The following is a 20,753-nucleotide window of genomic DNA, read 5'->3' on the forward strand; positions in this document are numbered from 1 at the left end:
AACTATTTTTTTTATTATATATGTACATGTTCTTGAATTCAGCTTCCAAACAAGCATGTCCTGTATCTACACTTGCAAATTACATACATACAAACATAGCTATTTTTTTCAAAAAATAGCATTAAGCCTCATCAGCTAACAGACATATTATACACGACTAGTTACAAAAACTTGACCAGGTTCAATGTATGATGCTTAGTTTATATTGCATGAAAAAGGAAAGAACATAATGAAGAGGTAAAAGGAAAAAAAAAAAAACAAAAAAAACTCAAGAAAACTCTCGCTTGGCACCATATGTAACTAACTGCGTCCAGATACAATGTATCAATTGGGAGCCAGCACTATGGGAGGTGCCGTTGGGACTAAACTATGAATTCGGGAGCGACTCATCACTGGTCGTCGGATCCATATAGGATTTTACGTCCTCCATTTATCAAATTTCCAATGCATGGCTAAATCTATTACGAAAAACACATTCATCAATAAAATGAAACAAAATTCCAGGCATTGCAGTACGTAGCCAAACAATTGAAAGTGTTCATACATAAACCTTCAGTGCACTTGAGCATGCATGCATGAATTCTTGCAGTCTTACTGCATTTATGATTAAATATATTCATCAATTTACTTGATGAGGCCTAAGAGATAACCCCATCCAGTCTTGCCTTTTGTGTAGAAGTTACATATCTTTTCTTAACGAAAACTTTTTAACTTACTATCAACTCATTCCAACCAGATAAATTAGCATCCCAAGTACTAAAATGGTCTCCCCTCTTTAGGGTATGACGAGCTTCCTGGCAACCAGAGTTCGAGTCCCGCTATTAACGCGTTTGGGAGATGGGTTCTCTCCACCCGGGCCGGAGTGGAATTAGTCGGTCCATAAGGAATGACCCGGACACCCACTCCGTCAGGAAAAAAAAAGAAAAAAGAAAAAAAAGTACTAAAATGGTCGAGGATGAAGCAACGAAGTCTATTATAAGATGCATGTGCTGATGCTGATTGCAGCACTCCCATCCTGCAGGTATCACATGTACCCAACTTTTTACCAATCTTCCTACGACAATCGACGTACATATTTGAGTTGCGTGAATGGTTATGATGACACACGTAATGCACGGACGCCATTTGTATAGTAGCAATCAAGGAGACGAATTGATAACATGACTAGTCACTATCATCTGCCTGTCAAACCCCCCCCCCCCCCCTTTTTTTTTTCTTTTTTGTTTGATATTGTCCCTCCCTCATTCTTAACTTGTTCGTTCGAACGCATTCAATGATTTAGATGTTAGGTGCGTAGCAGCAGTTTTATGGACGGCAGTGAAGGAAAAGGTTGCTATCCAAAGATCAACCGGCTGGTTGAGGATGAGGCACTCTTCAGTCAGTCTTAATTTTGTGCGTGCAAGCGGGCAAATTAATGTTTGCTGGCTTTCCTGAATCATGACAGCACAAGGGGCCTGGGGACTAATTAATTTGCTTTTAGAACCGGAGTTGCGGAATTTTGAAGGGCCATCGTTCATTAGCAGTACAAGTCGACACAAATTCTGGGTTCTGCGGAGAGACAGGTGTTGGCTTAAGCTACAGGATGGATGGATGGATGGATTTACATGCACGAGTCACCAGGATTGATATGAGCCTTAGTTCTTTAATGCTTCCGTGATTGTTCTTTGATCTTTTGTTCTGCATTTGGGATGGGAGATATGCCTCTCCTGAAACATCCGTTTGTCGCGTAAAGGTTATTTAATGCGTTTTACATTTTCGTGTGATTGACCGGTTATTACATGAGTCGAAATTCATCCCGTGCGCACTCTCGCATAATGGCTGCGGTTCCTCTGTCAACAAAATAATTCCAGACCCTTTCCATGCAAAATTCCTAACATAAAATCTTACCGTTTTGCACATCGATGCTTGGAATTAAAAATATGTTGCCGGTACTAACAAGGGGTTCTCCCTTCCAATAGTGGGAATTATTTATGTCAGCGAATTAATAGTACTCTACCACAGATTATACCTTTGAGACATGGATTCATGAGCCAATCGCTGCTACATTAAAACTGCCATTTTGAACTACATATCTTAGCTGGAGTGGTGAAGGGCACTTTTTCGGTTGAAGGAAAAGGAGGGGGAAAAAAAGGAAGGAAGGAAGGGGTGAAGGGCGCTTCTTAAAGCCAACGACAAAGACTATATACACTTCTAATATGATCAATAGCATGAACAAGCTATCATAACCTGAACGTATTCTAAATTATATGAACACTCGCAAACTGACCCTTTAAGTTCCCATACATAATTAGATAGTAAAAGAAATAAAACAACATGCAGATGCAGTATAAATTGAGAACTATCGTTACAGAATCATTGCATCAAGTTCACCGGGAATGCTTGTTCACGTCGTACAAGGGGATTGCTCAATATTTGTTTTCTTGGTATAGTGGTGAAAGTTTTTCCCAAAAGAAGCAACATGGGCCGTTTGCCCATGACCCAATCTCCAGTCCAAAACACTAAACTTGTCATAGTTGTCTTTTTGGACAGGGTACCCATTTGTCATTTGAAGATGGGCACGGTTTATGTTGCAGACTAACATACGTGCGGACTTATTTGTGTGAAGCCCAAAAAGGCATGGTTTATGTGCAGACTTGCATAGACAGTTGAGTAAATTTTGTCGATGCTCGCTCACTTTTTCCTATTGTTTGTGCTGGATGTGATTTTTTTTTTTTTTTTAAAGATTTGGGATTTCTTATAAGTTATATCTATCTCGTCAGTTGTCACGACAATATTAGAACTTGAAATAGTTAATTAGAATTATTAGATGTGGGGTTGGCAATTGAACATGTATAGATGTTCTTGGTGTTTTATCTTTGAATATGTTTAGAGTTTCACGGGCGAAATCTTTCTTTTTATCAAATTATCAAATCTATAGTATTTGTTCTTTGAGATTTATTATGCATGCATATGTCTGATGTAATTTCTACCATTAATACAAATTTAATAACACTTTGATGTTTTATCCAAAAAAAAATGGAAATATTTTGCATCCATAATTATATAAACCAAAATGAAACTAATGCAGATAGTACGGCAGCCTTCTACATCCTTGTCTTTCACATACAGCGTGACATAGATATATAGAAGACAATTCTGATAAATTTCTCTGCTACTAATTATGCTCCTCATGCATGCGATTACGATGAACAGTTATAACATATGTAGAGATCGAGACAGAAGTCACAGCTGTTAGTGATTTCTCCAATTATTTGTGTTTAAAACGTCATCTATAGAAAAACTATTCTGCAAAGTGCGTTGTTAGGCAGGTCAAAACGTTAACCAACTTTACGGAACCTATTCTATACTTGTATAGTGTTTGCCTAACACTGCCTATATAGGCAAGATAATGCAGGTACGTACAATTATTCTTGCCATGTTCAATTCGGCAGGTTTGGTTTGTGCCTGTGCGGTTGGCCATCAATTGAGCGGTCGTGCATGTAAGCATTGATGAATGAATATGTGATACAGCTCAAAAAAAAAATTTTTTTTTGATTGAATGGGTGTTCGGGTCAATCCTTACGGGATCCGACTAATCTCACTCCGGTCCGAGGGTGAGATTTGATGTGTTTTTAGTGGCCCAACTTGCTCAGAGGTTTCCCAGAAGAATTGTTGTTTAGTACATCATAGATTGAGACGGAATGAAGAGATCCAGGAAAAGGATAAAAACATCACATAATGTTAGCCGCACACCAAATTTCAAGGGTCTTTCACGGAAGATGCAGCAAGAAGAACCTTACCAAAGTTAAAATCTTAAAATGGGTACCAAAAATTTCCAGTAACTTTCCGGGAGAAAAGCTACCAGTACTACCATTTTCAGTTTCAGGTGAAGTCAGCTCCAATTTCAATCCAAGCAACCACGAAGTTGCCATGCAGTTTCATTAAAGACTGCCACCCATTATTGTTATAGTTGTTACTACGTTATTTCTCTGCAAGTTTCCTGCCCGACCGTACCCTTTCCGCCCAACTTGCTTGAATATCTCGTACAACAATTGTTTGTCGAGATATTCATTCAGCATAAGTGCCTATTCCTCTGTATCACACGGCGAGTACTTTTTTTTGCTTCAGAATATATACACTATCCCTCGAAAAACAAAGGTCATCCACCAAACAATGGCAACAGCTACCACCATTGCTGCCAAACCATCAAAATGGTTCGCCAACAAAACTTTAAAGCTAAGCCTCCCTCGTTTTCGTTCAAAATCTAGATCTTCTGCCACTTCCTCCTCCTCCGCCAATTCTTCACCAAAAACCTGCACCAGTACCAAAGAAAATGAACTTCGACAAGTTTTTGGCTACTTTGATGATAACAAAGATGGCAAGATTTCGGTTGAGGAACTTAGAGCATATTTCTCTTCTGTCGGTGATTCAATGTCCCGTGACGAGGCTCAAAGGGTGATCCTGGAGTTCGATAAAGATGGAGACAATTTGTTAGAGTTTGGAGACTTTGTTCAATTAATTGAAATGGACAACAAGGGTGACGAGGCTAATGATTATGTCAAGAAAGCCTTCGAGATGTTTGAGGATGACAAGGGCTCGGGATGCATCACTCCTAAAGGACTGCAACTAGTTTTGAACCGTCTTGGAGATCCAAAATCCTTGGAAGAATGTGAAGCCATGATTCGAGCTTATGATCTTGATGGCAATGGAGTTCTAGACTTCAATGAATTCCATACAATGATGTCCTAGGCTCCCATGATGCGCCAACACACGCACGCACCACCCAAAAACTCCCCCCCGGGCGGGAACATGTTGAACTTTGTTTGCTGTTATTATTATTTTTTTTATTGTACTATAAAGCCTGTTATTGTAAGTATTTTTACAAATTGCGTAGTTAGTAGTGTTAGAAATTCTACATATATATATATATATATATATATATTTTAATTTCATTAGAATTATGCAGTATGGAGGGCAATGGGTACTATTTGATCGTGCAAATTCCCCGAGACAGATATTTTACCAACCCTCTCCCAAAAAAAAAAAAAAAAACAACAGTAATGGGGCCTTTAGAGGATTTTCTGCGGTACTGGGATGTAAGGCTTGTGAGTTTAGATGTTCACTTGGCCCCGTGTGTCAAGGCCCAATTAAATGTCTTGGAGATGTGGTAATTCCAGCCCCCCTTAACCATTCGAAGCCCAGCCGCTTCAGGCCTAGTAGGCCCATCACATCGTCTTAAATTTCAACCCGTTTCGCAAGAGCTTGATTTGGTTCCCCCTTGACTTGATTTTACAAAAACTGATCACGAAAAGTGATAATAAAGAATAATTAATATTAGGTAAAACTAAAAGCCACTCTTTGATAGGTTTCAAATTTTAATTTTTTTTACAATTAAAAAATCTAAAATTTAATAGCAAAAGAAAACTAAGAACATTTGAAAAAATGATTATCAAAAATTAGAAGTTATAATCAAACAAAATAATAAAATAGAACAGTTCGACAAAACGCTGATTCTATTCTTACGCTATTAAATGGTCACAAAATAACTCTTGGATTCAAAATGCTCTTCATAAACGTCACCAAATTGGCAAACTAGAGGTCCAATCTCGTGTTACTTAGCCTGTTTTGAGAGAGGCCCAATTGTTCTCTATATCTGCTGAGGCAATGTTGCGTTCAGCAGATGTAGCTGTGATGATTAAATGAAAACGTCGTCCGGCTTCATAGCCTAACTAATAGGAAAGATGGAACAAGCATTTCTGTTCGTAATGCTAAGCCTGAGCTGCTTGATGCATGGATGATGTGGTATCCAGTCCAATGAGGATTCAAATGTCTCTGCAAAAATCAGATATAGAAGTAGGAGTTTGCTGCAACAATGTCAAAGGAAGGATAGCAGCTGTCTTTGCCAGAATCTCATTGCATAAATGTTTCAATATCTGTCACAGGTAATAGAAAAAGGCTCATGAATTCAGCATGGCATAAAGTTAGAAGTTCAAGTTTTGATACTGAGAAAGAGGACGATAAAAAAAAAAAAAAAAAGATTTCTATTGATCTCTCTGTCATCAATGTACGTCAATATAGACGATATCTACAAGGTATAAGAATTTTATCCTTTCTCTGAACTACTACTATATTCAGAAAAAAAATTCCTGTAAGTGGCCAAAGTTTTTGCTCCGACAAAAATCTGAACAAATCTTCAAGTATAGCTAATGTTCATCAATACGGCAGGCTGCCCGTCATTCGGACGTGGTCCAAGGTATTACCCAAGCCATATTTAAGAACCGCTAGATTAGCAGCCCTGAAACCATTTCCATAGATTGGTGATGTATCTGATTCAATCTGATGTTTGAAAAATTCACCAAGTTTCCTCTCAAATGGGGACCTCGTCCCTTGCTTTGAAGATGCAGAAGCAGAAGACGATGAGGTTGAGGCAACATTATTGATCCTGGCTATGTGAATAAGCTGAGATTCTAACCACATGCGAGCTAGAACCTGACAGATACCTTCTTCAATGTCCTGACTGAGAGTTCGATAACCTATCAAACAAAGCTCAGACATATTAGTGTCCTCTTTACTTCAAAAATCTGGCATTTGTGTGTCATTGCCAGATATTAAGCATCCCTACTCTCAATCACCATCTTAGTGCTTTGCTTCTAAAACATTTGCAGAACACACCTCCAACAAAATTGCACTTTTAATAGAGACAAGTGCACATGTATGACATATTTCTCTTCAAAATGGCCAGAGACGAAACTTATAACATGTATAAAGATAATCAGAAACAAAATTGAACAAATTTGATTCGTTAGTCCTTTTCCAAGAAATGTTATAATAGTCTCGTAAAAAAGACACACAGTCATAGATCCTGTGTTTCTTGTCAAACAAAACCACCTCATAAAGGAAATAGAATTAATCACTTAATTCAAATGAACTACTAGTGCATTTTTATGTAGAAATTTAAAAAAAAAAAATGCTCAAAGAATATTAGCAACCCAATGAAATAGCACTATCTAGTAGTAAAGCTATTGGAAAATGGAAAAACAATGACCATAACAACAAAGCAATATATCAAAAATCCCCAAAAAGCTGATAGTTGATGAACAAGTATTTGTTCAAACCAGGAAAACATAAAATCTGAATGTCACAAAATAATTAGTCAAAAAGAATCTACTCTCTCATCTTCAATTTCAATTTTCTCTTGATTCCTCAAATATATTCAGAAACATGATCTGTGACATAAAAAAAACTGGACATGCTTATGCTGAATAGCCAAAAGTGAGACTACTATCAGCTTATTTAGCTAAAGCAGGAGAAGTTTGAAGTACCTCTTAGTCGCAACCATGCATGCATCATCTCATGAGCTAGGATTGATCCGGTCAGCAACCTGCAGGCAGCAAATTCTATTTGTATCATACACTGATATTGAAACTAACATCTGGCAGCACATACAATCAAAACAGTGAGCAACATGGAAACAGTGTCTATAGACTCAAAGAATCACCTGTCTGTTTCCAAGAAGAACAGTAATGGCCACAGGCACATTACTTACATGACAAAGCCAAAGACTTCCTAATTGTCGATGTTAACTTTACATAACGTACCTTGCCCAAATGAACTAAAGTGTAAAAGTAAATTTATTTTCACACTTCGAAGGACATGAGAGATGATATATCCTTGACTCCATAATTAGTAGCAATGAAGCAATTAAGGCATATTCAATTCCATAGCTTTATGCCAAATTGCTGAAGACCTGATTGTGATGTGGCTAAGAACGTAAAAGCCTAATACCAGTAATCCACCCAACTATAAGGGGAAAAAAAAAAATCTACCATGCCTCTCACATAAGTTCAATTCCCCCTCGTAAAGTACTTTCCACTCACTATTGCAGCTTCCACATGCATAATTAGAGTAAACATGCTGACCATGTTAAGGATGTCATAGTGCAACATGTCAATGCAATTCGAAAGCACTTTAGAAGACTCTCAAGATTACAAGATCTAGGACGCATGCACTAACATAATGCAGGAAAAAAGAGAATCTCTTTATGTAGACGAGGGATTGCAGCATATCTGTAAAGTTTATGCTTCAGTCATGTGGCACCTGAAATTAGTTTTCTATTGGCCTGTTGAACTTCTTTTCACTTGATCTCTGCCCAAATTGAACGTCTTATAGTCTCAGTTGAGCATTAAGATTTAGAAGGATATTTTGTGATTTTGGTCCCTTAATTTTTGAACCATTCCTAAACACTCGATGTCTTGCTTTTTAACACATTCATCATTTCTTATTTCCTGTGGGCGTTTGCCCAACCTCCAAGTTTGAATTTCAACAATTAGTACCTTCAAAAATTTTATCTCTGGTGCAATTCATATGAATGGAAGGGACCAATTATGTCCAAATTGAAAATGGATCCAAGAGATAGCAAAAATAGAGAAACTTAGAATGTGTCTAAACCAATCAAGAGAATATCTAATACTAAACTTCATCCATGTACGACACTTCCAGAAATCATGCTATTTTCATCTTTCTCAAGCAACTTAATTTTATGAGCAGCATGGAAAAAATTTTCTCATACACCTTGTGTGACTTGCCAAACACCAACCCAGTATAAGAAATGAAAGAAATCTAAGAGTTGGAGAGTCTAACATAAAACTTATCCTCAAGTCTCACCAAAGAGGTGGAATATTACCTCGGAAGACCATATAAGATGAGAATTGCCGTTACTTCACAATGACGAATCAGCTTAAATGGCTCTGTTCTCATGTCCATTACTCGATTTCCATCTCCTATCCTCGGTCGCCTCGAAATCTTGTAATTCCAGAGAGACATTTTGCTAATCATTTACTTGGATAACAAAATGCATGTGTATCCATAATCCAGGAAAAATAAAAAACAAATTCTTACTGTGCTGACTGTTTGCTCCTCAGAAAGACAGAGCCCTCTTGTCTCAGGCATGTGATGATGCCCCTGGTTTAAATGAAATAACTTAGATATAGAGAGTACTTAATCTCTTAGATATAGTTCGTACTTAATCTCTTCCAGCATATATCACAAATAATCAAGACAAGCAAAATAAAGGAAAGGAATCTTCCTTATTTCTTGGTTCAACCCCAAAAAATATTTCTTACATATTTCTCTCCATCCCTGGCTTCATTCAGTGCTTGTCTCTCAACTAAAAGTAATGGTACTTGCTGCTCCACTTTCATATTTAATCCCTCGTAAAACTCTTGTATATCAAGATAAAGCTGTTGACACTCATTGGTGTCCATTATTGCAGAGTCCAGGCACTCCAGGCAAAGCTTACGACCATCATCAAGGGCAACGTATCTTGTATCCCGAGGCTGCTTGCAGCAATCAAGAGGTATTTTACTCATCAATTATGCACATACAAGACTAGTTTGTTTACATCTTTATGGCATACAGAGAGAGAGGAAACTGGAACATTTTAGGAAAGGCTGTATCAGACTAACCTCCATTCGCTCACAGCTGCAACAGCGAGGAGTGCCATCATGCTCATGAGAAGGGCAGTATTTCTGGGACCAGAAAGGGTGTGCCCGATATTCAATAAGGCCAGCTGCATTTGTTGGAATCTGAAGATGCCCAAAAATAAATAAATAAAACTTATTTTGAAGAATAATTAAAATTTGAAGTAAAAAAGCAAAGGCAACTGCTCTACAGCAGCTTAATATTCTCAAACTTACATTTCAAATAAAAAGAAAATTTTAAAAACTTATCAATTACTAACTACAAAAAATCTGCACCATTCCTAAGCGCTCCCTAACATGTGAATAGCTGTATTTCTCTGCAAAAACATAATTCAATTCTTAGAAAGCCAGGAAAAATTTTCCACTTTGGCGATCCACTTGCAAAGTGGCTTGGACATATTTTTGCTTCTTACTCTCAAAACACATTATCAATGGATAACTAAAGATAGGATGATCTGAAACTAAAAGCAACAGCGCAGAGTACGTGCTGGAAAACAGTAGTTGGTAGAGTACAATATCAGTACTTGTGCAGCTGTATGAGTTGAATTAAGCAAGTCTTTACAAGAGCCCAAAGAAAAAAATTTACAAGAGTCACTTGGCCGAACATTTTTATGATAGAAGAATTACTTACAAAGTGTTTGCAAACATCACATTTTGGGTGATAATGCTCCTTGTAGCAAGCTTTGTGATAAGGGTATCCGTCATACGTCGAAAACTAGATAGAATAGAAGCATACATTAAAGGACCGTTAGAAAAAACTTTTCAGACACAGTAAGGAAAGTCAAGAATGAATAGCTAGATTTCATAACATAAGATACACATATTGCCCCAGAAGAGAGCATGCCAAAAAATTGCCAAAGTTTACAAGAAAAACTTCAACAGATCATGCACTGACATTATATCTTATTCAGCTGCTACCAATGAATAATGGCCATGAATAAAAACGTTTATATGATAATTTAAGCATTTTTCGCAAATGAAATACAGTAGAGACATACAAGTCAAGATTTTTGCATTTCACTCTGGGAAGTTATTTTGAAATATTGACAATAAAAAAAAGGATACACTAGTGATCTTTTTCCGCTTCTTTTCAAACAAAATGTTTTCACATTTAAAATTGTCCCATTGAAAAAAGAAATGACATGCACTACATGAACTATCACAGAGGATGAAAGATACAAGAAAATCCCAAACATCTTTCACAAAATCAAGCAAAAAAATATTTAAAAAAAAACTCTAATCTTTGCTTTCCTCATTGGGGGATTAAGTAAAGCAGAGTAATGTAAGATAAGAGTCAGATAAAACCTTGCAGGCATGGTACAACTTATTAGGAATAGTTTTTTTTACCTCATAATCTGCTATTGGATGGTTACAGGCATGGCAACGGAAACATTCTGGATGCCACACTGCACCCATGCAATTCAAAAGTCGTCCATGCCCAATCTCAGTATTACAGCCAGCGCATATCCTGCCACAACAGAAGTAGATAAGAGAACCAACCACACTGCAATAGTAGTAGCTCAAAAACATGCAGATTCCCAAAAGCTTAATGGCACAAAAGTTTGACAGTTCATAGGACAACAAACATGTTCTACCTTGTCATATGTAAAGGTGGTTCCCAAGAGGTTTGACCAATCCTATCTTTGCTTGTCAAAGAGAAGCACATCTTACACAGTTATTTATAACACTAAAATTTTCCAAAAGCTTTTCCTCTTTCATGAAAAGCTACAAGTTTACGTTCTAAGGAAGTGAAGAATGACTTGTCAACCAAAAAAGACCTCAAAAAGAGTTGAAAGAACAGTACATGGAACTGAAAACCATAGACTTGGTTCAAGGATAGGAGAAAAACATGAATTGTTTCTAAACTCTTATCCAATGAATTTGAGACTGAATGCCAACTAAAGAGAACATGAAGCCAGTTGTATGTGTTAATTAAGAAAACACAGAATGAGAACAACTAAACAGGGCAGAAAACTCATCAGGCACTGTATCTGGAACACAAACTTCCATGTTTTAAGTGATAGAAAAAACTGCCCACAGAAAGTAAGAGAGCTAATTTAGCAAGCTCAAAAGTTTTCACATACCTGAACCCTGTTGAGTAGTGGTAAGGAATAGGTTGATAAAAATTTCCAGTCCCATGTCCATTTTCAAATGGAACGCTACCTCTATTTCCATATGGAGGTGGAGATTCACAAGTCAAGCTCTCCTGAAGAGCTCTGGCAAGTTCTTCATCTTCTTTCAGTTGAGCATCACTATCTAATGAAAATTGAGCAATTTGTTAAGTTCTAAAATTGTATATCGAAGAGTTTGTTTTATTCTACCATTTAAGGCTCTCACACATACATGAATGTTTATCTTACAGAGTGGCAATAATGCAATTCTCCATGACATAACAGAGACCTATTTATCTCAATTCATCATTCTAAAAGGTTATCAGCAACCAAGATGGTACTATTTGAAAGGGAAAAACAAAGAAAAATCAAGGTAAAGTTTGAAAAGTTAAAAAGAGGAAAGCTAAAATAAGAAAATCAATCAACATCAGACAGGATAAAATGGTATATTCCAAGTAGAAGACGAATTACATTGTTTGACATTCACTGATGACTTTGGTTATAGCTTTGTACAAATAAATACCAGCATACAGATGTTATAAACTAATTAAACATGTAGAACCATCGACCATGTGCGCTGGCAACTTAATCTGCTGCACTAAACTATTTTTATTACCATTGCTTGTATGTGTTTTCGAGTACTGCACATTAGCAAAGATCTTTGAAATAAAGTATGGCCCAAACAACATTGACAAGAAAATGCTATGCAAGTTACTCACCAACCACATGTTTCCCTTTCTCATCCTCTTCTGCAAGGGATAATGCAATAGCTCTGTCTATATCTTCTGCCTCGGACAATGTATCCTGCTGCAAGGCTTTCCAAACAAATTAAGCTTTGAATGAAGCAGAGGCGGTACTCAGGGAAGAACATGATTAGTAGTAAGAAACTACAACCAATAATTTGAAAGCAAGCTAATCTCTCCTCAACTATAAAACCACTTCAGGGAACCACAAACCAATCTTTGCAACAGAGAGATTAATTGACTAAAATAAGCTCAACACCATATGGAAAGTCCCAGAGGAACTCCGGAGTCCACCAGAATCCAGGGGTACAAATGAATCACAAGTAGTACAAACATACTAGAGAAGTTCGTGTAACTTTTCTGACAGAATGCCACACCAAACTCTTAGCATAACTCATAACATACATATGCCAAGCTTCAGCAACTTATTTCAAATATTCAAGCAAGCATTGAGCTAAAGACAACAAGAACTATTCCAGATTTCAGGGTGTCTGGAAAGTTTCACTGCTGTAGTGTAGGACAAGAGGAGCGAGAAACATATAGTAGCCGTTGTCTAAAACTCATAAATGTCATAAGAAAAAGCAGAGACAGCAGCTTAGAAAAGACACTTACCAATGAAGTGGAAGGAAAATTTCCTGGAAAATCTGCTCTGTATCTGCTTCTGTATCCACCATCTGAAACATTATGATTTGATCCTTTAAAAATTTTACTGAACCAACCCATTATGTGCTTAGAGGAAGTTCCCCCAGAGGTCTTCTCCTAAAAAATTTATGACATCATGGCAAATGACACTTCTATCTGCTAAGAATTAGTGGCAGAAAAGCAATGAGACACAGATTTGTCCATGAAATGCATTAAAAACTTAAAAAAATTACACACAAATTCATCACAAGAGTAACTATTAATAAACATGATAGACAGGCTCCCTCTGGAAGTTTGATCTAGGTAATATTACTGTGAAACTATAATGAGGCAATCTGTAGGTTCTAATCCACCATCAGGATGTTCTACTTTTCAGAAAAGACAGCTAATTTCTAGCGCCAAAGAAAACTTTTACTAGTTCTGTTGCTGATATAAATAGCTCAAATGTGTCAGGCACCAGCCTTTGAATTTAAATCACACATCAAATCTAAAATTTAAGATCTTGCATGGCCTACAGAAAAAAAATAAAAAGTACGACCATCTCAACAGTAATCATTTAACCAACTGCAGATCATAGATCATACCCGCTTAGTATGTTTATAGGAAAAGCAAGCTAACGAAACACTGTAGTTACATGGATTTCCAGCTCCCATCCAAAAGCTTCACCTCCTCCGTGAAAAGGTGCCGCATAATAGGTGCAAATTTATGATTAGAGTAATGCAGACTACCTTTATCACATTAAGTAACACTGCATGAAAATGCATCGCATAAAACTCATTATAAACAAGATGCAATGCATCTAAACAACCAATTATTCTGCAATTGGATGCATTACAAACTTGAAAAAAAAGAAAAGAGGCAAAATAAGAACAAGAAACGAACCAGAAAAAACACAGGCATGTCATAACTCACATAATCAAACAATGCACACTAACCAAATTGCTCAGAGCCTAATGCATAAGCTAATGCCGATTATATCACAGCTAAATATATCAGAAAAAAGTTTTGATCCTATTTTGATCACAATCAGCTAATATCTGTTCAGAAACAACGACAGAAGAAACAAAAAATACAGAAAATATTGGAGAAGTAACTCACCTTAAGCATACCAATAATCTGCAGAGGAACGAATGGTGGATGCAACAAGAGCCCAGATCAGATTTTTAATCCAAGAATTGCATATTCTCAATGGGAATCAGTTTCAACTTTCATATAGCTCAAAAACTGTGAAACTTTAGACGAATAATAATACTCCTATTTACACCTTTTGAAATCCCTTTAATTAATTGTGAGAAAAATAAAAATGGGAAACCTTTATAAGAATGGACTGTATGGAGGAGGAGGAAAATTGAGAATGTGAAAGCTCAAAACTTTAATCATATGGAACAATTCAAAGTCAAAGAAAAACAAACGTGTGGAAGTCAATTGATGTGTTGTACGTCGCTTTTTGGCTAAACCCAAAAGGGTTTGACAAAGGAATTATCAAACCCAGTTGGGGATTTCTGTTGATCGGAAATTGAGGATCGGAATGGGATTTGATTGTTGAACTTTGGAGAGGTCTTATGTCGTCGTGGTGGGGTCTCTTATGTTTCTTTTGACAAAATTTGCCCCGCAGAAAAAGTGCTGGCAGAGTTGTGGGGAAATATATATCAGATGCACAAAATTGGGCAACCGATTATATAATCGAAACTTGAAAAGACAGCTTCTTTTTTGGGTGGAGGAAAAACCATTTCCTTTTCCTTTTTATTAAAAAAAACTTAAGTTAATATATTGAAACTTAAAAAACCGTTTAAGTTACCATTCTAAAAAATTGCCAGGCGCGTTTGAATTACGAGTTTTCAAAGAAAATTTTATGAAATATTTTCCCATCTCATTTTTAATTATTTTTTAGCATATATATATATCATAGTATTATAGTATTTTTTAAAAAAAAATTACAACCCAAATGAACAAAATTATTCTTTTTTATTAGAAAAAAGTTAATGATTGGCTTGTCAATTTAACGAAGTGTCATATTATGAAGTTTGAAAAAATTTAAAGGTAAGAATCTAAGCTTAAAAAGATTAAGTCATCCATTGATTCAACTAAAACTTATTAGAGCTGTATAAAAAGAACTACTCTCACAAAAAATTGTTGAAGTTAATGCTTTCATATAATTATAACCAAGTCATGAACTCGATTTTTAAGTAGATTTAATGCTTCACATTAAGAGTTTTTAGTGCGTTCGAGAGATAAATATAAAATAAAAGAGTGTGAATTATTGCATCACAAATAAGTAACAACACCAACATGTCATTTTCTTTTCATAGTAGAATATTACTACTAAAAACAATCCTTTTATTTTCCCACTGGTAACCCTTTCGGCGTAAAAAAGGGAATTTTATTTTATTTTTTTTTTCATTTTGTACAGAAATTGGATTTGAATCACAAATTTTCTCCTTTTGCCCAGGTCAATTCTACGTGTACGACCATGAGAATTGGGCCTTGTATGCTGCAACGTCCTGGCCTTACTGGACAAATGGGTCGTGGCCCAGCGAATCTTTCTTAGGGAATTTTGTTGACAAAACACCAAAGTGTTTGGTTGCAAGGAAAGTGGACGACAGGTGTGGGAAAATAGGATTCTTGTAAATTTTTTTTTTTTTATCGCCAAAACTCATCCTGCAAAAATCGCGGGAAAACAAATGACGGGAAAATCTTAACGGATAAAGCCCGCGAAAAAATTTTCCAATATTTTATAGGTAAAATTGTTAATTTTAAAATCTCAACTGAAATCTTTTTTTTTTTTTTTTTTAAATCTGTTTCAATCTTCTGCATATAACACTAATAAGAAAGCACAGAAACATCATCATCGTATTAAAATCTTTCATCTTTTCTCCTTCCAGAAAAATATCTTCCTCTCTTCTCTTTATGTACATGTCCATGAAAAATTTTCAGTAATTAAGTTACATCACAATTAATTAATAGTCTGATTTTTTCCCCTATTTAAATGGCCTTATAAACAATTGTAGGAATAAATCTGTGGCAATTATACAGAGAAATGCAACAATTTGGGTGAGAAAGAGATCAGTGCATTTTTATGTTTTCTTTATTAATTTTCATCATTGTATAAAAACGCTTAGATCGATGTAATAGTGTAAAAGTTGACGTTGTCGCGGTTTCTATTTATTTTTATGAAATCAATATTTACCTTTGATTTATATATACACATAAGCTAACAATTCTAACCAGTTATCCTGTAACTTTTCTGTTAATTAACCAGACATAACAATTTAAAAATTTTCTTGTCAACCAAACACATATAAAAACCTTAGTTTCCTTTTTCTTTACCTCACTTCACTTTTCTCACAATACACTCCTAAAGTAAACTACGTACCCTAAAGTAAAAGAAAATTGATGGTTCTTGCCTTCTTGGCCTATTGCTATTGTTGCCTTCAGCCATGAAACTGTGAAAAACTGCTAAATCAAGGGGAAAGGAAAAGATTTGCAGAATCGTTGATGCTGATAGCTCATGCATCAAGCGCAGGTTCTCGACATATTTTTTTTTTTTTTTTTTTTTTTTGGGTATCCGATGGATATTAATAAATAATACAACCTGTACCTGTACTGGTTAGAGCAAAGAACTAAAGGGAAATTATTAATTATGGGGAGAGGGAGAAGTACAGCCAATATATATTGGGGAAGAGAAGTTCAGATTTGTACCTATACAGCTTGTAGTTTTCATCAGGAAAGCGACGTACTGAAACCTCACAAGAACAGGAGTAAATGAGGTAATGGTGCAAGTTGGGGCGTTAAGCGCAATTAAAACCAAACTTTTCCGATTTGTCTATGTCGCACCAATTATCTCTATCATCTCTTCCTGGATGAAGAGGCGAAAAAGCAACCTGGGATTTATGACATTAAAGCTAGGTTTGCAACAACTAATATGCGATTCAATTTCTTGGTTTGGAGTTTCGTCCAGTCTCGGGAAGAATTCGAGCTAGCTATCAATATATTTTTCACCTGAACTCTTTCCGCTAGAAAGATTAATTACGTGCTCCGTGAAGTTTTAAGCTTGCATGATCGCATACAATATGGGGGGAGGGGAAATATGCTATCAAGCATGGATAAAGGGAAATGATACTTAATTAGAAAGTGTTTGGTGAGTGAGTTTCAAGGGAAAGGACTGAGTTTTAATTTCAATCATATATACCCGTACCCAATGTTTGTTTAAAGGTCAATCTGATTCAGTTAATGGGTTTCATATGCCGTTTCTATTGGTTTTTGTAATTAACGAATAAACAGCTAGCAGAGCTTCACTTATTCATTTTACTATAAAGTTACCAAATATTCTATATGTTGCTATCAAACCTATTTCTCTATTCTCCAATTTATCATGTATTCATGATACTCATAGCGACGGCGATCGTGAAGTTTGAAGCAAACGGCTCCTAAAAAGGAAGAAACAAAAAATGGAATAGATAATGGCGTGGAAATCCTTAACTACAACCTTTGCATTTCATTTCTTGCTCCTGTTTGGCTATAGAAAAAATACAAAAAAGAAAAGTGATTGGCATCTGATGGTTATAGGCAAGGTTGTAGGTCCAAGCATTAAGGAAGGTAGGCAGTTCAAGTTCAATAGACAAGTGACAATTCTGGGTGGAATAGTAGCGGTATCCCCATGCAACTGAGTGCAACACCTTGGCATTACCTCTATAAGGAGTCCAAAAATGAATGGCAGTTGTATGTGTTGACGCTAACGGCTGTTTACATCTATTTAAATGAACCAAGTCTCTGAGTATGTTTCACCTGTGCAATTCGACGTTTGAATTGGAAACTCTAAATATACTCTAAATGCATAGATGCTTCTAAATTTTTTAATACAAAAGTCTATACGGTAAGCCTTTCATGCATAATCAAAGCAAATAAGTTTTCCGAAAATTGGTATTCCACATTATATTGTACACTTGTTAACATTATAAATTTAACAGACATCCTTTTAAGTCTTTTAGGCATATCAAAGTAGATTATGTCTTAAAAAAAAAAAAAAAGAGTAGGTTATGTCTACCCAAGTATTATGCCGAACGCTATTTATCATAGTTATAAATTTCGGCTCGACCCGACGATTGAACCAGTCGACCCAGTGATCCAGTCCCTCTGCCGGATTCCTTACCGGGCCGAGTTTAAAGCCAGAAAAAAAAAAGAGTAGATTATGTCTACCCAAGTATTACGCCGAACGCTATTTATCATAATTATAAAATTCGACCCGATCTGACGATTGAACCGGTCGGCCTAGTGACCCAGCCCTTCTGCCGGATTCCTTACCGGACCGAGTTTAATAACTATGCTAAATTACTGTGGAAAATGTAAATAGGGTTTTTTTTCTTTTGGGGTTTTGAGTAAAATGTAAGGTAGAATATCAAATTTCAATTTCATCAAGGTGAATAATGATATGCATGCTCCAAAAGAATCTTCTCACACTCTACATTTCTTCACGTACTAAAATGTTGAAATGATGTGCTGGGAGCTATTTTTGAAGTTTAAGTTCAAATATCACTTACCTTTCACCAGTCCAACTTTCATCAATGATAGTTTCTAAATCATCATCTAGTTTTCATTTCTTAAACTGAGTTAGCCATGCCCATGTTTTTACTAATCATACAGGGACATGGCGGAATAGAAGTAAAGCTAGGTACGTCTGCGATTTAACTCTAAACTCTTTACAGAGCAAGAGTAATCGAGTTGGTTATAATAAGCATCACTTTCACCATGCACTACAGAACATCGATGGAGTACTCCGTATAAAGTTTAGGGTAAAAAAGAGGTAATTGCATCAGATTAAACTAATGGGAACAAGACTAATTTTATCGATCACTAGCACCTTTCATGGAGAAGTAGCATACACATTATAAAATTTTTCCGACCATTTCATCACCTAGGCCAGGAGATAATGGTGGTTGTCACCATCTATGCACATCTTTTTGGTAGTCCCCCACACTCACTCACAAACTCATAATTTAACAGGGAAGGCCGTTGTATCTTCTCCTCTGATGAGTCACAAAGGGCACCTCATAACACCTCCGACAAGAGAAGAGTGGTCCCTTTCGACTAAAGTTACCACACAAGCCGTTAGCTATAGATCCACAACTTGTTTCAGAATGAGTCTCCTTTTTGCTTACCAGCTTTAAGCAATCATACTCTCTAATTAATAAACAACTTCCATCATTTTGTTGTGATTACTTTCCGTTTCATGCCCATGTAAAATGTTACATTAACTGCAGGAGTCATTGTCTCTGATGTTTGATCCCTCCCCACCTCCAAAACCCTCGTCTCTGGCTACCATTACGTAAGTGAGAATATATATATATATATATATATAAGGGTACATGATGAAAGGCGAGGTCAGTGGTATTTTACCTGCAAAAGTTTCATTCTCAAGCAAAATTGTACGCAAAATAAGGGTGAGAAAGTTATTTATAACCATGCCAAATTAATTGCTAATGACTGAAAAAAGGCACAAAACTAGCATAATCTTCTCTGTTAATTCATACACATTGTTGTAACATTTGACCACATATTTGTAATCTTAAGCCTTCTAAAATTTTGTAACTTAAACCTAAGTGTCTAGTTTGATGTTTCAGTAGTTTTTTTTTTGGCTTTCAATGTTAAAATTGGTTCAGTGCGCAAGTGTTTTTGACTCGTAGATAGTGTCTAGACTATGCTGCAAATAATAGCACTAGTCTATGAACTTTTTGGCATAGTTCAAATACGCAGACGCCTTTGTAACTATTTCAAAAGGTAAACATATATATATATATATATAACCAAACAACCGTTAATATATAAATGGTGCATTTACCATCACAACCTCTTACAAAGACATGCAACTTAATTATTGTCAAGATAATGCTTTCTTCCTTAGTCCCGGAAAGGTTATACAGAGTATGAATCTCTATATATCTATACCCTTCTATCTTTTTTTATCTGTTTGCTTTAGTAAAATAAGATAGAAGTGTTTAGGCTTGAATTTTAACTTTAGAGTATAGTTAAGAAATCATACTGATCTGTTGACAAAGCTTGGAATACCGATTATGAATTTTCAGTTTTTTGAGTCTTGATATGAGCTTTTCCAAATAATTTAAAATTTTCAACAGCCATTCAGGTGACTATACTATAGAGGGACTCCGATTTCGGATACTTGTTGCAACTTTCCTTCTTCTTTTATCAGAAATTCAATATTGGAGTGGTTGGAGGTTTTAATGGAACCCTCATATTTTATTAACTGAAACGATGATGCTGGAAGGCAAGGACAACTAAAGTGAAAAACTGTAAGATGATTAAGAGTAGATCAACCTATCTAGCCTAGCTAATAAGATGTCAAATATGCGATGAAGTGGTCCCTGAATGCAGGGGGGGGGGGGGGGGGGAAAGAATTGGAGATCATGTCGTCCTTCATTTTCTCTACCAAATAGCCAAGAAGCTATACTAGTTTCCAACTGTGAAGAAGGATTTCCAAGTATAAGCATTAATCCTAGCTAGAAGTCATTGGCTGCAGCAAGCCCTGAGATTATAATTAGGTATCTTGCAGCATTGAAATATAAAATTTATGATCAGATCTGGAAAGTTAAAATGATCATATATAGAAGTGTTGTTTTTTTTTGTAAAATATGAAATGCTTTTCCTAGATTCATTCGACAAATGGTGAAGTTTAAACAATGAAAGTAATAATTAAACTATACTTACATGAGACGAGGTTAAAAACGAAGAAAAATTAACAAATGGCTTATTACATTTTCACTCCCCCACTTATACAGGATCGATGA

The 20,753-nt window shown here is 36.0% G+C and overlaps 2 protein-coding genes across 2 annotated transcripts; one reads left to right on the forward strand and one right to left on the reverse strand.

Annotated features, from left to right (window-relative positions):
• The first annotated feature begins 3,665 nt into the window (after positions 1 to 3,665).
• Positions 3,666 to 4,872, forward strand: LOC113713259 (probable calcium-binding protein CML41). The gene has a single exon (XM_027236939.2). It carries the CDS (start codon positions 4,153 to 4,155, stop codon positions 4,726 to 4,728), a length of 576 nt encoding a protein of 191 aa, XP_027092740.2. The 5' UTR covers positions 3,666 to 4,152; the 3' UTR covers positions 4,729 to 4,872.
• A 1,127-nt stretch (positions 4,873 to 5,999) lies between these two features.
• On the reverse strand, positions 6,000 to 14,633 carry LOC140015349 (protein DA1-like). Its single transcript, XM_072067687.1, has 12 exons — positions 14,053 to 14,633; positions 12,925 to 13,071; positions 12,289 to 12,376; positions 11,543 to 11,714; positions 10,806 to 10,926; positions 10,090 to 10,173; positions 9,444 to 9,563; positions 9,102 to 9,314; positions 8,878 to 8,940; positions 8,663 to 8,781; positions 7,302 to 7,360; positions 6,000 to 6,512 (listed from the first exon to the last, which is right to left on the reverse strand). Exons 1-12 carry the CDS (start codon positions 14,059 to 14,061, stop codon positions 6,193 to 6,195), a joined length of 1,515 nt encoding a protein of 504 aa, XP_071923788.1. The 5' UTR covers positions 14,062 to 14,633; the 3' UTR covers positions 6,000 to 6,192.
• Between the last annotated feature and the right edge of the window lie 6,120 nt (positions 14,634 to 20,753).

This window comes from Coffea arabica, chromosome 10e (genome assembly GCF_036785885.1).
Source record: "Coffea arabica cultivar ET-39 chromosome 10e, Coffea Arabica ET-39 HiFi, whole genome shotgun sequence".
Taxonomy (NCBI): Eukaryota; Viridiplantae; Streptophyta; class Magnoliopsida; order Gentianales; family Rubiaceae; genus Coffea; species Coffea arabica.

What these genes read in the sequence shown, in the direction of transcription:
- LOC113713259 (XM_027236939.2), top strand. Translation starts at nt 4,153, where the DNA reads ATGGCAACAGCTACCACCATTGCTGCCAAACCATCAAAATGGTTCGCC.
- LOC140015349 (XM_072067687.1), bottom strand. An exon ending in ATTTTCCTTCCACTTCATTG is followed by an intron (nt 12,377 to 12,924) that starts GTAAGTGTCTTT and finishes AAAGCCTTGCAG; the next exon opens with CAGGATACATTGTCCGAGGC. An exon ending in AGGAGCAAACAGTCAGCACA is followed by an intron (nt 8,782 to 8,877) that starts GTAAGAATTTGT and finishes TGGAATTACAAG; the next exon opens with ATTTCGAGGCGACCGAGGAT.